Here is a 16199-nt window from a genome sequence, read left to right on the forward strand (position 1 = left end):
AGGACCCCACAATGTGTACGTTGATTGCTTGATGGTGTCTTATAGGTCCCTTAGGCTCTGTTCACTTTTCTTCAATCATTTCTGTTTCGCAGACTAAATAATTTCCATTGTTGTATCTTTAAGTTAAACTTGTTGATTCTTTCTTCTGTCTGCTCAAATCTCCCTGAATCCCTGTAGTGAATTTTCCATTTCAGTTATTTTTACCTCCAGAATTTCCTTTTGGTTTATTTTTAGGTTTTTTATTTCTTTGTTGATATTTCCATTTTGTTCATGTATCTTTTTCATCTTTTTTTCGTTTATCTTTTTGGAGACAAGGTCTCCCTCTGTTGCTCAGGCTGGAGTGCAGTGGTGTGATCTCGGCTCACTGCAGCCTTGACCTCCCAGGCTCAAGAGATCCTCCCACCTCAGCTTCGCATGTAGCTGGGACCACAGGCTCGTGCCACCATGGCCAGCTAATTTTTATTTTTTTTTTGAGACGGAGTTTTGCTCTTGTTGCCTAGGCTGGGGTGCAATGGTATGGTCTCCACTCACTGCAACCTCCGCCTCCTGGGTTCAAGCGATTCTCGTGCCTCAGCCTCCCAAGTAGCTGGGATTACAGATGCCCGCCACCACGCCCAGCTAATTTTGTATTTTTAGTAGAGATGGGGTTTTGCTATGTTGCCCAGGCTGGTCTCGAACTACCGAACTCAGGTGTTCTGCCTGCCTCGGCCTCCCAAAGTGCTGGGGTTACAGGTGTGAGCCACTGCGTCTGGCCAATTTTTGCTTACCTTTTATAGAGGCAAGGTCTCACTATGTTGCCCAGGCTAGTCTTGAACCACGGAGTTCAAGTGATCCTCTCGTCTCAGCCTTCTAAGTGCCAGGATTATAGGCATGAGCCACTGCGCTGGGCCTATCACTTTCTTGAGACTTTGTCCATGTCTTTTAGCTCATTTAGTATCTTGTTTTACAGTCTTTATTAAGTCTAACTCTTTCTCAAGTATAGTCTTTCTCAGGGATAGTTTGTTTATTTTTCCTTTGAATGGGCTATATTTTCCTGTTTCTTCGTATGTCTTGTGATTTTTTTGTGGGAAACTACACATTTAAATCTTACAATGTAAGTAACTCTGGAGAATGAATTCTCTTCCTTTCCCAGGGTTTGCTGTTTTATTTAAAATTTAATTTTATTGTTTACTGTTGCAAGGTGTTTCTGTACCAGGAATCAGCCTGAGGTGTAAACTTAGGGTCTTTTCAGGTATTTTCTAAGCCTGTGATTTTCCATGGATATGAAAACCTCCCCTCATATACTTTTGAATGTCCTGGTCTGGCCCCCAAAAGGGGAGGGGGGAAAAAAAGGTGTGTGTGTGTGTCTGTGGTGTGGGGGGAAGAGGGAAGCACTAGCCCTTTGTTTTTACTTAATATTTTTTTCTTTCTCCTCACTAATCACCACTGAAGGCAATGGCCCTTTAAATCTTTAAAAGTCACTTCAGCCTCAAGTGGAGGGGCTTGTAACAGTGGCAGTGGGGTTTGCAACAATGGCTCACTGTATGGCTGCACCTCCATGATCAGAAGCAGTAATTAGCTATCAGAGCAAAGATCCCTGCTATTTGGAGGACAGAATCCTTATTGTCCACACTGGCTCCCACAAACCCTATGCAAAGCTGCTTGAAAATGTGTACATGGCTACATGCTATGGGACTGAGGGTAGAGGAACAGGTAGTTGCTACCATGTTAAGAGCTGAAATGAACCTTTCAAACCTTCCCCTGGAAGTCATAAGCCTTCAATAGACTTCAGAGTTCCCAAACTGATAAAAATGGTGAACAGAGATCCGAAATAGTAACATCAGACAGATTCTGCCAGTGCAGTTGTCGTCTGGGTGGGGAGACAGATTCCCAGAGCTTCCTACTCTGCCATCTTCCCTCTAGCTCCATAACTGATTAGTTTTTAAATGCTGCAGCAGTGTTGCATACCAGGAATATACCCAACTTGGTTGTTACATTTTGCCTTATTAAAAAAAATTGTTTGATTCAATTTGCTCCTATTTTGGTAAGGGTTCTTGCAATCTATAGTCATAATTAAGACTGACTTTATCATTTTCCTTTCCTATATAGTCCTTTCCAGGTTTGGGTATCAAATTAATGCTCATAAATTAGTTGAAAAGTTTGTATAAAATTGACATAGCTTCTTAGCTTTTGGTAGAATTTAGTAAGTCTGCTTGGCTTAGTATTTAATTTGTGGAAAGGCTTTTTATGACGGGTTCAAGTCTTTAATAAGTACTAGATTATTTAGGTTTTCTATTTTTCTTTTCCCTATTTTTCCTTAACATTTTCTGAAGTATATGTTTCAAACACAGATGAGCAATATTAGAAAAATCGTATCATACAGCTTGTTACATTTTCACAAACTTACATGTACCTGTATACTTAGGTCAAGACACAGAGCATGACTAGGACCCCAGAATCTGGGTGTGCTCACTCTAGTCACCAACCCATTCTTACAGGGTAACCTCTATTTGACTTCTATGAGCAATTATTAAATTTGGAGTCACAGAGTATGTATATCTTTAGGTCTGGGTTTTTGTTTTTAACTCAAATTGTACTTGTGAGATTCTTCTATACTTCTGTATGTGGCTGGAGATTGCTCACATTATCATAGAATGTTTCATTGTGAACATGTCATAATTTATTTACATATTCTACTCCTGATAGTATTTGGGTAGTTTCTAGTTTTTAGTTACTGACTCTTTGTTTTTTTTTTAGAGACACGGCCTCACTCTGTCACCAAGGCTGGAGTGCAGTGGTGCAAGCATAGCTCACTACAGCTTGGACAGAACTCCTGGGCTCAAGGGATCCTCCTGCTTCGGCCTCCTAAGTAGCTGGGATTACAGGAATGCACCACCACATCCAACTACCTTTTAAAGTTTTCTGTTGAGACAGGATTGTGCCATGTTGCTCAGGCTGGTCTCCAACTCCTGACCTCAAGCAATCCTTCTGTCTTGGGCTCCCAAAGTGTCGGGACTACAGGTGTGAGCTGCCGCACCTGACAGTCGTTGACTATTTGAACAGTACTGTCATCACGCTTGTACCTGTCTTTGTAAACACAGGTAAGCGTTTCTGTGGAGTGTGCGTCTAAGAATATGACTTCTGGGTCATAACTCGTGCATGTTCAGCTTTAGGAGACACTATGATGCTATCAACAGTTTACCAATGAAGATGCACCAATCTGCACCCCTAACACTGTTACGAGTTTCAGTTGTTCCACATCTTTGCCAGCATTAAATATTTTGTCTTTTTCATTTTTTTAACCTGTATTTCCATGATTAGTTGGGCACTATCTCACATGCTTATTCTTTGGAGATTCTCTTTTGTGATGTGTCCAAGCCCTTTGTCCCTTTTCCTGTCGGGTTGCCTCTGTCGATCTCTTTGATGTCTGCTGCATGTGTAGTCATATCCTCTTTGTCTTGCCTGATATTCACATTGATATGCCTTCTTTCTTTTCTTGATCACTCCTAATGGTTTATTGTATTTTATTTTCAAAGAGAACACTTTTGGCTTTGTTGATCCTCTTTATCATGTTTGTTTTTTCTATTTCATTAATTTCTGCTCTGCCATATTTTTTGTTTTTAAATTTTTAAATATTGTTTTCTTTTTTTTTTCCTTGGGACAGGGTCTCGCTCTGTCACCAGGCTGGAGTGCAGTGGCAAGATCTTGGCTCACTGCAACCTCTGCTCCCTGTGCTCAAGCAATTCCCCCCATCTCAGCATCCCAAGTAGCTGAGACCACAGGCGCACACCACCATGCCTGGCTATTTCTTTGTATTTTTAGTAGAGACAGTCTCACCATGTTGCCCAGGCTGGTCTTGAACTCCTGAACTCAAACAATCTGCCCACCTAGGCCTCCTGAAGTGTTGGGATTATAGGGGCCGGCCACTGTGCCCCGCCTTCTTTTTCAGTTTCTCAAAATCTTAGATTTTCAACTTTCCTAATATTTGATTTTCAACATTCTTTCCTAACATTTAAAGCTGTGTGTATTCCTTCAACAAAGCTATGAAAGCCTCCAAACTCATTACTTGGCAATTCACTACTATTTAGTTCAAAACATCAATTTATTCTGTGATTTCTTCTTTGACTCACTCAGAAGCATAATGCTTAATTTCCAAATACATGAGGATTTTCTAGTTATCTTTTAATTATTGGTTTCCATTTAAATTGCATTATGGTCAGAGAGTATTTGTTTTCTATCCTTTGAAATTTGTAATCTAACAAATGATCAGTTTTAGTAACTGTTTCATGTACACTGGAAATCCATGTGTCTTTTGCAGATGATGAGTGCAGTGTTTAACAGATGTCAAATAGGTAAAGTTTTAAATTTGTGTTATTCCATACCTTCACTGATTTTTATATTTGTTTTCTTATTTAATTGCTTCCATCCCTCTCGATGATGTTGGAATTACTTTTCGCCCCTATGCAGCTGTCAATTTGTATTTTTTGTTTTGAGAATGCTATGAAGTGCAAACAAATGTACGAACAGATCTTCCTGTTGGAGTGAATATTTTACTTTTATGAAATGTCACTCTTTTTAGTTTTTTGAGACGGATCTCGCTCTGCCGCCCAGGCTGGAGTGCAGTGGCGAGATCTCGGCTCACTGCAAGCTCCGCCTCCTGGGTTCACGCCATTCTCCTGCCTCAGCCTCCCGAGTAGCTGGGACTACAGGTGCCCGCGACCACACCCGGCTAATTTTCTGTATTTTTAGTAGAGACGGGGTTTCACCGTGTTAGCCAGGATGGTCTCGATCTCCTGACCTCAGGTGATCTGCCCGCCTCAGCCTCCCAAAGTGGTGGGATTACAGATGTGAGCCACTGTGCCCAGCCATGAAATGTCACTCTGAAGCTAAGTAATACTTCTTGCCTTAAAGTATATTCATCAGCCATATAAAAATCAGCCTAGTTTAGCATGGTATATCTTTTCCTATTCTCTTACTTTCAACCTTCCCATAGCCTAATTTTTAAGGTGTGTCTGATGAAAGCCACATATAATTTACTTTTTTCTTCACCCATTCTGACAATCCTTGTCTTTTAATTGGAACATTTAGTCTAGTAGTCTATTATTTGCTTTAGTTTATACCATCTCACTATTTATATGGTTCTGCCTCACTTATTCTGTGTTTCTATTTGTTCTTTCTTAATTTTTACTTAGATTCTATTTTTTTGTCCCCTGAAAGTATTAGGTAATGGTTATACATTCTTTTATTCTCTTAATGGTTACCTGAGAGCTGTGCTGCGTACTTCAGTAGCCACTAGTCACGTGGGGCTATTTAAAGTTCTAACACACGTTACCTTATACTTTAGTAATATTAATGATGATGATTACAATGACAATTTATAACCCATAGTGCTTATTTAATCCTCACCACATAATCTGAGGTGAATAAACATACTACTATTATCTCAATTTTATAGATAAACTGAGATGCAGGGAGAGTAAATAAATTACCCTACAGTGACTGAATTTGTACACAGAGGCTATGCCTTAGGCATTTACACTTACATGATATTTTCCATGGATTTGGGTTTAATAAAAATGGAGATAGGGTAAAGCTGTGCAATCTGTAATCTCTTTATGGCATTTCCAGACACATCAAGGATACAGTGTTTGCCCTAAAATAAAGGGAACAAAGAAAAAAAACAAGTGAGCCAAATATTCTCAATAATATCAAAGGTACTTTTCCTACAGGTCCACAGTCTAAATCATGATCTGTTTCGATCCTTGTTCACTTTTAGTAAACTTGTCATTTCTCTCAGCAAACTTTAGATAGGAAATGAAATGGCTGAATATGCATAATTAATTTGCCATTTTCAAACAAATGTTATATTTAAAAAGGAATGAAAATACAGTTCCTAGTTTTCACGGATCAGTTATTTCTCAAAATGGTGAAAAATAGAGCTCCCCCGCCGTTCCCTTTTTTTAAAATTTAAGGGACGGGGTCTTGTTCTGTTGACCAGGCTGGTCTTGAACTCCTGGGGCTCAAGTGATCCTCCCACCTCAGCCTCCCGAAGTGCTGGGATGATAGGCATGAGCCACTGTGCCAGGCCCAGGTTCCTATTTTTCATTCTGCCGAGAAAAGTTATTCATTAAGACTCCAAACTACCATCTCCCCATAGCTATCATTTCATAAAAGATAAAAAACCCTAGAGTAAGGGCAAACCTTTTAAATAAACAAATTTGTGAAACCTCATTACCACTACTCAATCCTTCTATTTCTCATTTTATTAGGGACTGACAAAAACTCATAAACTAGCATATGGGACCCCAATTCTGGATTTAAATGACAACTTTTCTGACAAGCTTAAACTCACTGACAAAGGATACTTTACTTAGGTTTTTAATACAGATGAGCATTTCCATGTTAAGCATAGTATTTATTATTTATGACAGATTTTCTTCTAATACATTTGAAATCAGGCCCTCCCCGATAATGCAACTTCAGTTGTTTGTTTGTTTTTGAGACGAAGACTTGCTCTGTCACCCAGACTTGAGTGCAGTGGCACGATCTCGGCTTACTGCAACTTCCGCCTGCTTCAGCCTCCCCAGTAGCTAGGATAACAGGTGTGCGCCACCACACCCAGCTGATTTTTGTGTTTTTTGTACAGATGGGGTTTCACCATGTTGGTGAGGCTGGTCTCAAATTCCCAACCTCAAGTGATCCACCCACCTTGGCCTCCCAAAGTGCTGGGATTATAGGCGTGAGCCACCATGCTCAGCCCCATAATGCAACTTCTAACCCAAGGACTTGAGTCCAAGTCAATACATGATAATTTCAATTTGGTGGGCACATTTAAAATAAAAAATTTAATACTGTAAAATACTCCAAACATATAGAAAAGTAAATAATAGACACCATGTACCCATTATCTACTTTCATCAGACATAAATATTTTACATGATCGCTTAAACATTTTAATAACTTGATACTGAAATATTAATATTCTAGGTTTGCTTTAACTCTTTCTATATATGTACATAAAGTTTGAGAATAAACTGCATAATGCTCCTTCACCTCCTATTTCCTAAAAACAATGGCATCTCTTACATAATCACAGTATGATTCCAAGTGGCCATCTAATGTTCCTTATTGGAAAAGAAGAAAAAAATGTCCCGGTCAAGGATCGAATTCAGGATCATAGGATCACACATTGTATTTAGTTGTAAAGTCTCCTTAGTCTCCGTCAATCTGACACAGTTCCTCAGTCTTTGTCTTTCTTGATCTTGATGTTTTTGAAGAGTATAAAATATTTATATCATAGAATATGCCTCATTCTATGGGTTTATGGGTTTGTGTGTTTACTCACTCTCGGATGGCAGGTTACACATTTTTGGCAGGAATACTACAGATATAATGTGTGTCCTTCTTAGTCCATCATATCTGGGAGGCGATATTATATCTATTTGTCCCATTATTAGTGATCCTAATTTTGATCACTTGTTTAAGGTTTTATCTGCTAGGTTTCTCCACTGTAAAATTATCATTTTTGCCTTTGTAACTGATAAGTATTTTGGGGGAGGACACTTTGAGACTATATAAATATCCCTTTTTTCATCAAATGTTCACTAATTTTAGAATACACTGATGGTTTCTGCCGGAAACAATTACCACCATGCGGTTTTCAAAAGATTTTCTAATTTAATCATTTCTTCTACCTTGATTAGTAGACAGTCCAAAGCGTTCCCTTCTATCCACTTACTTACTCACATACAGATGCTCCTTATGATGGGAGTTACGTCCCAATAAACCCATCACAAGTTGAAAATACTGTAAATTGAAAATGCATTTAATATACCTACCCTACTGAACATCATAGCTTAGCCCAGATTACCTTAAATGTGCTCAGAACACTTACTCTACAGTCGGACAAAATCATCCAACATGCCTGTTTTATAATTAAGTGTTGAATTTTTCACGTAATTCATTGAATACTGTTCTACAAGTGAAAAACAGAATAGCCGTATGGGTACTTGAAGTATGGCTGCGACTGAATATGCATCACTTTTGCGCCTCTGAAAAGTTGAACCATTCTAAGTTGAGGGCCATCTGTGTTTGTTTATATCATTATGGACTCTACGATTTTTATTTTACTCTATGTATTATAATCTGTTATTATCATTTATCTTGATATTCAAATTATCTCAGACTTGGCCAGTGGGGGACCCTACAGCTTGGTTCCTGTGCCTTTTTACACATCTTCATCATTCTTTGAGTGCTTCCTTATTTTTCTGGCAGCAAAGTGTTACAGGCTCATCTTACACTTTTCCAGTCCTGGCCCCAGAATCAGCCATTTCTCTAAGGAGTCCTGGATCTTTTAATTAACGAATTATATTTAGAAGCCCAGATCTGGGCCCCAGATATTCTCATGGCTTATTCAGTGTTATTTTTAGGTCTTCTTAGTGGATAAAGCAAATAAACATACGTGTGTGTATACATAAATACACATCTATTTCTATATCTACTCTTAACAATTCATGGGTTCATATTCATCGCTCTAATTATCGAATATCTCCAATCCAATTATCACAGAGTTCATTTTACCCTCTCCCTTTTTCTGACAGTCAAACCTCACTCCCACTACTGCCATTGTATTAGTTTATTTGCTCAACCCTAGAATATATATTAGTTTCAGAACTGTAAGCCCATACACTCCACCCAACAAACCTACTAATTAGAGTTTTATTTTGTTTACAGATCTTTCTGTCTTCAGCTTGTGTTAAAGAATCTCTGGGATTAAGACTTCTCCCCTCTTCAATGTAGTTAAGTTATTCATTTGAAATACAGTATTGTACCCTAAAACTTAAAGTATTAAAAAAAAAAAAAGAAATACAGTCAGGTTTATTTAGTTTCTATTTATGTATCATTTTGCTTTTCCCCCATCTTTCTTTGTTGCTTTTATTTTTGATTTTTTAAAATATGTAAAATACTAACATACTTTCTAAAAGTTAAAATAATACAAAAATGTATACTCAGAGAAATGTCATGCCCTCATCCTTTCCATCCCATTCCAAATTCCCTTCCTACATCACTCCCTCTGTAGGTAACCGACCTCATTAAGTTCTGATTTACCTTTCCTGTGCTTATTTTCACACGACTGAGCAGAGATTTATATTTTCCCATTTTCTCTTATTTTATACCGCAGACATTCTTTTGCATGTTGTGTATCAGTTCAAATACCTTATTAACAGTTTTAGAGAACTTCATTTTGTGAATGTAAAATTAATTCAATCACTTTTATCTGGGCATTTAGATGATTTTCAGTATTTCACAATTATAAACAATGCTACAATGAATAAATACCCTTTTGCCCATGTATTTTCATACTGTTGGGGTATATCTTTGGAATAAATTCCTAGAAGTGGGATGCTGGGTTGAAGGAAAGCTGCTAGATATTGCCAAATACCCTTCCAAAAGGCAGTACCAGTTTGCATTTCCACCAGCAATGCACAACTATTTTCTCTCAGTCTCACCAAGAAAATGTCTTCATATTTCTCCCTGAATCTGATAGGGGAGAAATTGAATTTAGAGTAGTCTTCTTAATTTACATTTTTTTTTTTTTTTTTTTTTTTTGAGATGGAGTCTTGCTCTGTTGCTCAGGCTGGAGTGCAGTGGCATGGTTTTGGCTCACTGCAATCTCCTGGGTTCAAGCGATTCTCCTGCCTCAGCCTCCTTAGCCAGGATTACAGGCATGCACCACCACGCCAAGTTAATTTTTGTATTTTTGGTAGAGATGGGGTTTCGCCATGTTGGCCAGGCTGGGCTTGAACTCCTGACCTCAGGTGATCTACCCACCTCAGCCTTCCACTGTGCCTGGCCTTATTTTTTTTTTTTTTTTGAGGCAGAGTTTCACTCTTGTCACCCAGGTTGGAGTGCAACGGCACGACCTCGGCTCACTGCAACCTCCACCTCCCAGGTACAAGCAATTCTCCTGCCTCAGCCTCCTGAGAAGCTGGGATTAAGGCATGCACTGCCAAGCCTGGCTAATTTTTGTATGTTTAGTAGAGATGGGGTTTCACCATGTTGGCCAGGCTGGTCTTGAACTCCTAACCTCAGGTGATCCGCCTGCCTTGGCCTCCCAAAGCACTGGGATTACAGGCGTGAGCCACCGCACCTGGCCTTTACATTTCTTTAATAATGACTACAGTTGAACGTCATTTCCTATGTACAAAGGCCATTTTTATATCTTATTTTTGTGTGAACTATATATTCTCATCTTTTGTCCACTGTTTTTTTCTATTGGGTTTCTGGTCTCTGTTCCCTGTTTTTATGAGTTCTTTATATATTGGGAATATTAGGAACTATATATTCTCATCTTTTGTCCACTGTTTTTTTCTATTGGGTTTCTGGTCTCTGTTCCCTGTTTTTATGAGTTCTTTATATATTGGGAATATTAGCCCTTTTCTTGCAAATTTTTTCTGTCAGTTGTCTTTTGACATTGTTAATGGTGTTTTCCAATAGTTTTTGGAAAAAGTCTTTGGCCATAAAAAAAGTTTTTTAAAAATTTTAAGTGGTTAGATTTATTGATCTTTCTTTTTTTTCTTTTTTTAAGAGCCAGAGTCTTGTTCTGTTGCCCAGGCTGGAGTTCAGTGGCATGATCATAGCTCACTGCAGCCTCAAACTCCCAGGCTTCAGTGATTCTCTCAACTCAGCCTTCTCAGTAGCTAGGACTGTAAGGGTGCACTGCCACACCTGGCCCTTATCTCCTTATAATATATGCTGGAGAGCTAGGCCTAAACAAAAGGTCTATCTCTAGCAAATGACCTGAAAATAACTTCTCTTACATTCATGTTATCATTTCTATTTTCACTTTCTTTGTTTACCTTATTTACCTGTTTTATCTTGTATGCACTTTCCTAAGCCATGGAAAATTAATTATTTAGGTAAGCAAATTCATCACATTAACAAAACTAATTAGTGCTGTATCTATCCTACCAGTCTTGCATACTGTCAAAGGCATATCTGATTAGAAGCTATATTCTGGGATTAGTCTGATGCTTACCTTTTCTGCTACTTCTCGTACAGACTGAACACTTGTTCCATATAGATGATTGTTATACTGGCCAGCTTCAATGAATTTATGTTCCTGGATATCTTTTTCCATCTGCTCTCTTGAAGTCACAAAATGATAATCTCTTCCATCTACCTCATAATCTCGTTTTGGTCTAGTTGTATCTTTAACAGAAAAAAATTTGGGGAAGTGTTTAATATTTAAAAAAACCCCACAATAAATCCATTTTCTACTTACATCATTGTTTTGTAAAGTTCAACAGAACAGATTAATTTAAATCTGAGAAAGGACAATAATATGGAGGATGGAAGAGTAACTGATAAAATAAGTACAAACCATTAAAAAATGGTTATATCTATTTTTCCCACACACAGGGACAGGAAATGTTAAGAGTAACAATTAAATGTTTTTGTTTGGTTTACTTACGAGGAACACAGGATCCAAATTTGTCAGGAAATTCTGAGATCAAGTCATCATTTATCCTGTCTTTCATAGGTCCCAATATGATCACTGGTCGAGTATAATTAACTATAAAGATAAACTGCATGTTAAAAGGAATAAACATTCAACAAATATCAATGCATTTTATTTCACCAGAGAACAAAAATATCCTTAACTGTTATGACTAATTTTTTTCTTCCCTCTCCATCTCACTCTACCATCAACCAAAGATACGTAACTTGCTCTTTTATAATCTTGACTAAGATCTTAAACTTCACTTAGTCTTCTGCTAGAAGTCATATTGATAATTCAATCAAGTTAAATTTGGTGTTTTCGCAGATAATGTTTCTTTACATTGCAAATGACAGAATAAAGTCTAGTGTTTTACAGATGGCTTTGAAGTAGAAATTGTAAGGAAGCAGAGCAAAGAAGGGCAGAACAGAAATTGGACGTAGGAAGTGATATAATCCCAGTAGTAGCGTTCTAGAAAGATGATCTAACAGAAGTGTAAACTCTGGGTGGTATGGGATCATGCTGGAATAATGGAGATTGGTAGTGAGACTGAGAACTAACATTGTGATAGAAGGGATGAAAACAAGGTCATAAATAAGAAAGAAGTGGGATAAACAGTGCCTGGAACCTAACTGGATGAGGAGGAGGAGGAGGAGGAACGGAGAAGGCTCAAAGATACTTCCAAGATTTTCAAAAAAGGGTTATTTGGAAGATAGTGATGCTAACAAGAACACTGGAACAAAGCTGCTTGGGAAATAAAACACAAATATAAAAGTCAGTATGAAATGCCTAGATTCTAATATTCTGTGGAGTAAACTATGTTTCATAAAACACATGTAGTAAATTTCTACATGTATATGTAGTAAAAAAAATTTTAATACAACATTTTTTGGGGGTATGAGAATTTTTTCCCCCAAATTAAAAAGTATATTCTTCTAGAAGGTTATAAAACATCAATAGGCTTCACAAACCTTCTTGTTGATTCACTGGTTCATAAGATAAGACGTATTCTTCTTGACCACCTATTAGAAAGTGAAGGCACAGATGAAAAATGTGTAAAGATAATTGATGCTAATCTAATTCTTCATAAACAACATATACATTACTAGAACTTTCCTGAGAAAATGGCAAAGATATGGAAAGAGGTACTTTATGGCAAGATTTAGTTAAAAAAAAGTGTCAAATTATAAAGTCTTAAAAGTGAGTTTGCTAAATGTAAAACAAAATACAAATGGGCTATATAATCAATATTATATTTTATAGATAATCAAATCTAAAAATCTTCATTTGTGATGCTATGTGCTACTCCTTTATTTAGAATCTAAGAATTATTAAATCTGTTAAAGATTAATGCTTTAATGGGCAGATCTATCTATCATCTATCTACGTATTAGGTAACTTGTTACTATTAAAAACATGCTACTTTTTTTGTTCCACCAACTACAATACTGAATACAGTATATTTTATTTTTAAAATAATTACATCTTAAAATTAAAAATTATAAATGCAAAGGTAAAACTACTGTTACTATTTCACTGATGAAAAAATTCACTAACTCAACTTTGTAAAAAATAATAAATTTAATGTGAGTCAAAAAGAGCTTTAGATAAAACTAAATCCTTCCAAGAAAATAAACAACAGTGATAGTAAAGGAGATAAATATATTCGCTTTGACCTTAAAAACACAAGAAGTTAAAGCTTCTAAGGGTTAAATTAAAGGTTCGGAGCTTAGGAAATACTCTAAATAAAAGAGTCTACAAATTATATCTGAATATCTGAATCCAGTGAAAAGAAATAAATAGTTAAAAACTCTGAGAGTTTTTTTTTTTTTTTTTTTTTTTGAGACGGAGTTTCGCTCTTGTTGCCTAGTCTGGAGTGCAATGGCATGATCTCAGCTCACTGCAGCCTCCAACTCCCGGGTTCAAGCGGTTCTCCTGCCTCAGCCTCCCAAGTAGCTGGGATTACAGGCATGTGCCATCATGCCCAGCTAATTTTGTATTTTTAGTAAAGATAGGGTTTCTCCACGTTGGTCAGGCTGGTCTCGAACTCCTGACCTCAGGTGATCTGCCCGCCTCAGCCTCCCAAAGTGCTGGGATTATAGGCATGAGCCACTGCGCCCGGCCAAAAACTCTAGGAGTTTTAAACTAACACACATCACCCCTCACCCCCACACCTAAAATTAGAAAAGACTGTGTTAACCCAAGTGGTTCAATGAAAGCAATCAATATTGGATAATGTATTTGCAGACTTTCTCTTTAATTATCAAGATCCTATAACAATTTTACCATGAATTTTGCAATTGGTTTATATTGTATGTATGTAGCTGTAGGTCTTTTAAATCCATACATTGGCATAAACATTCTTTTCTGTTTTAGAAGTATTTCTTTGTTTTCAATTTTATTATCAAAGTACATAAGACCGATATTTTATAAGCTGTTTTTTAAAGTACTGGATGTGAAACATGGCTTACATACTAGCAAACACATGCAATTTGAATATTTCACACCTTAATAATTCATGCAAATGGTGAGAGACAGTATATACTTTCATTACCTCTTTTTAGCCTAGAAAGCCACTCAACTACCCTATAGTGGGTTCTGGTTATAAGTAATAAAATGCTGAAATACAGGAAATCATTTCCACACCAAAAAAAATCATTAAGTAACTATTGTGTAGAAAAATAATCAAGCAAATGAATGACGGTTAAAAAGTATATACTGTCAACATGAAAAAGTATTAGGGACTGATATTAACAGGATGGACCTTTTGAGCAGCCATACTCATCTGTAATCAAGATTACTTTCATATTAGACAGCAGTAAAAAAAGAAAGTTAGAAAAGTAATTTTAATTTTTAAGGTGCTACAACTGATATGTACCCTCCCCTTCTCCCATGCCCAAGTCTGTTTTAAAACATCACACGCTTATGCAGTTCACTTAACAAAACCAAGAATGTAATATAAAACAGCAAAAGAAAAATTAGTATTATTTTTCAGGTGATCATTGAAAATGTTTCCTTATTTCTTCCGTTCACCAAGTGCTGGTGATAAACAATGACATGACCCAGATCAGTATTGGTGACAAAGAATAAAAATGGAAATAAAGCTAATGATAATTTAGCATTACTGAAAAATATTATTTTAGTGCTCATGTTAAAAACAATTACTAAACAGAAGGTCAAAATACAAGTTTTCCCCCATTTAACTAGATATTTACTTCTTACAAAAAATACATATACATATGTATCATGTACACAAATAATACTTTATTTTATTAAAATTTTATAAATTAACCTCTACATATATAGTATGATTTTATTTTTCAAGTACAGAATTTTACTTGTCTCTCCCTGATTTTAAAATAATGATCATATAACTTCAGGTTTTTATAACATATCACTCAGAATCCCTCCACCCCTGCAGAGGATGCATTACTAGAGATTACAAAAGAACAAGTAACTTAAAACACTTACGGTAACTACTTTCACTATCGCTGGCATTAGAAGTTACATGCTCTGAAATTGCAGGACAATGAAAAAAAATAAAACAGTGTCATGAGTTTAAAAAGCAAATAATCAAAATAAAATGTTGAGATATAAGCCATATATAACAAAATAATTTTTTAAAAGCATTTTTTCTTTGAAACGTTTAATTTTTTCAAATAATAAATATATATTAGAAAAGGAAAACTCTTGTAATTAAGGACAATGCCTTATTTTTGTACAACACAGTTTATGAACAAATCTATTATAAATAGCAAGTAGAATATGACAAAAAGGGCTAAGTGACCCTGAATTAGTCCAAATGTAGACATAAAACTCAAAGGAGAAAATACTGTTGGCACTATTTCAGTTTTTGAAACAGCAGTAACTGGCAAAGGGGACAAACTATATTTAAACAAATAGATGCCCATTTTAATAGATGCCCATTTTAATAGATGCCCATTTTAATAGATGCCCATTTTAATAGATGCCCATTTTAATGAAGGGATGTCTTTGTAATTAAAAATAAATAGATGATCTTGTTTTCAATCCAGCTTTGCTCCTGTTTCTGAAGATGAAAATCCATGTTTCTGAGATCATATAGATAAAGGATTGTAAAAGTCATAAATTCAGATGTCTCAGCTGGAAGGGAACGCACCAATGGTGGCATTGCATTTTAAAACCAACTAATATTAGAAGTCATAAATTCAGATTCTCAGCTGGAAGGGAAGGCACCGATGGTGGCAATTGCATTTTAAAACCAACTAATATTTCTTAGAAACTCTGCTTTGATAATACTGACACTGGCTGGCTTTTGCAAAACATACCATGTAAATGTAATCTCAAGTTTTCTCTCAATAAATATCTCCCTTCAATTAAACAAAGACTAATACTTTTATTTTTTAAAAATAAAAATAAAACTTTCAATGAGACAGGGAAATCTGAATTTTTATTTTAACCTTTTTTTTTTTTTTTTTTAATTAAAGGGACAGGGCCTCACTCTGTTGCTCAGGTGGGAGTGAGGTGGTATGACTATAGCTCACTGCAGCCTCGACCTCCTCCCCTGGGCTTCTGTGATCCTCCCATCTTAGCCCAGAGTGGCTGGGACTACAGGTATGTACCACCATGCCCTGCTAAATTTTTTTTTTTTTTTTTTTTTAAATAAAAGAGACAAGTCTCAACTATGTTGCCCACACTGGTCTCAAACTCCTGGCCTCAAGGGATCCTCCCATCTCAGCTT

The 16199-nt window shown here is 36.5% G+C and overlaps 1 protein-coding gene across 50 annotated transcripts in view; it reads right to left on the bottom strand.

Moving 5' to 3' along the window:
* The window catches only part of DLG1 (discs large MAGUK scaffold protein 1), a 262007-nt gene that overhangs the window by 11260 nt on the left and 234548 nt on the right, over positions 1 to 16199 (bottom strand). For 24 of the 50 annotated variants that reach the window (XM_063806507.1, XM_063806523.1, XM_063806510.1 and 21 more), the window contains 5 exons: positions 14951 to 14992; positions 12451 to 12501; positions 11453 to 11554; positions 11018 to 11190; positions 5523 to 5632 (listed from right to left, as the gene is read on the bottom strand). In XM_063806507.1, the coding sequence (XP_063662577.1) occupies positions 5523 to 5632; positions 11018 to 11190; positions 11453 to 11554; positions 12451 to 12501; positions 14951 to 14992 (478 nt within the window). Of the gene's footprint in view, positions 1 to 5522; positions 5633 to 11017; positions 11191 to 11452; positions 11555 to 12450; positions 12502 to 14243; positions 14280 to 14950; positions 14993 to 16199 lie in introns of all 50 variants that reach the window. The other 26 variants (XM_063806513.1, XM_054682481.2, XM_003310199.5 and 23 more) reach the window with 3 other exon arrangements.

The sequence above is a fragment of the Pan troglodytes genome, chromosome 2 (genome assembly GCF_028858775.2).
Source record: "Pan troglodytes isolate AG18354 chromosome 2, NHGRI_mPanTro3-v2.0_pri, whole genome shotgun sequence".
NCBI lineage: Eukaryota > Metazoa > Chordata > Mammalia > Primates > Hominidae > Pan > Pan troglodytes.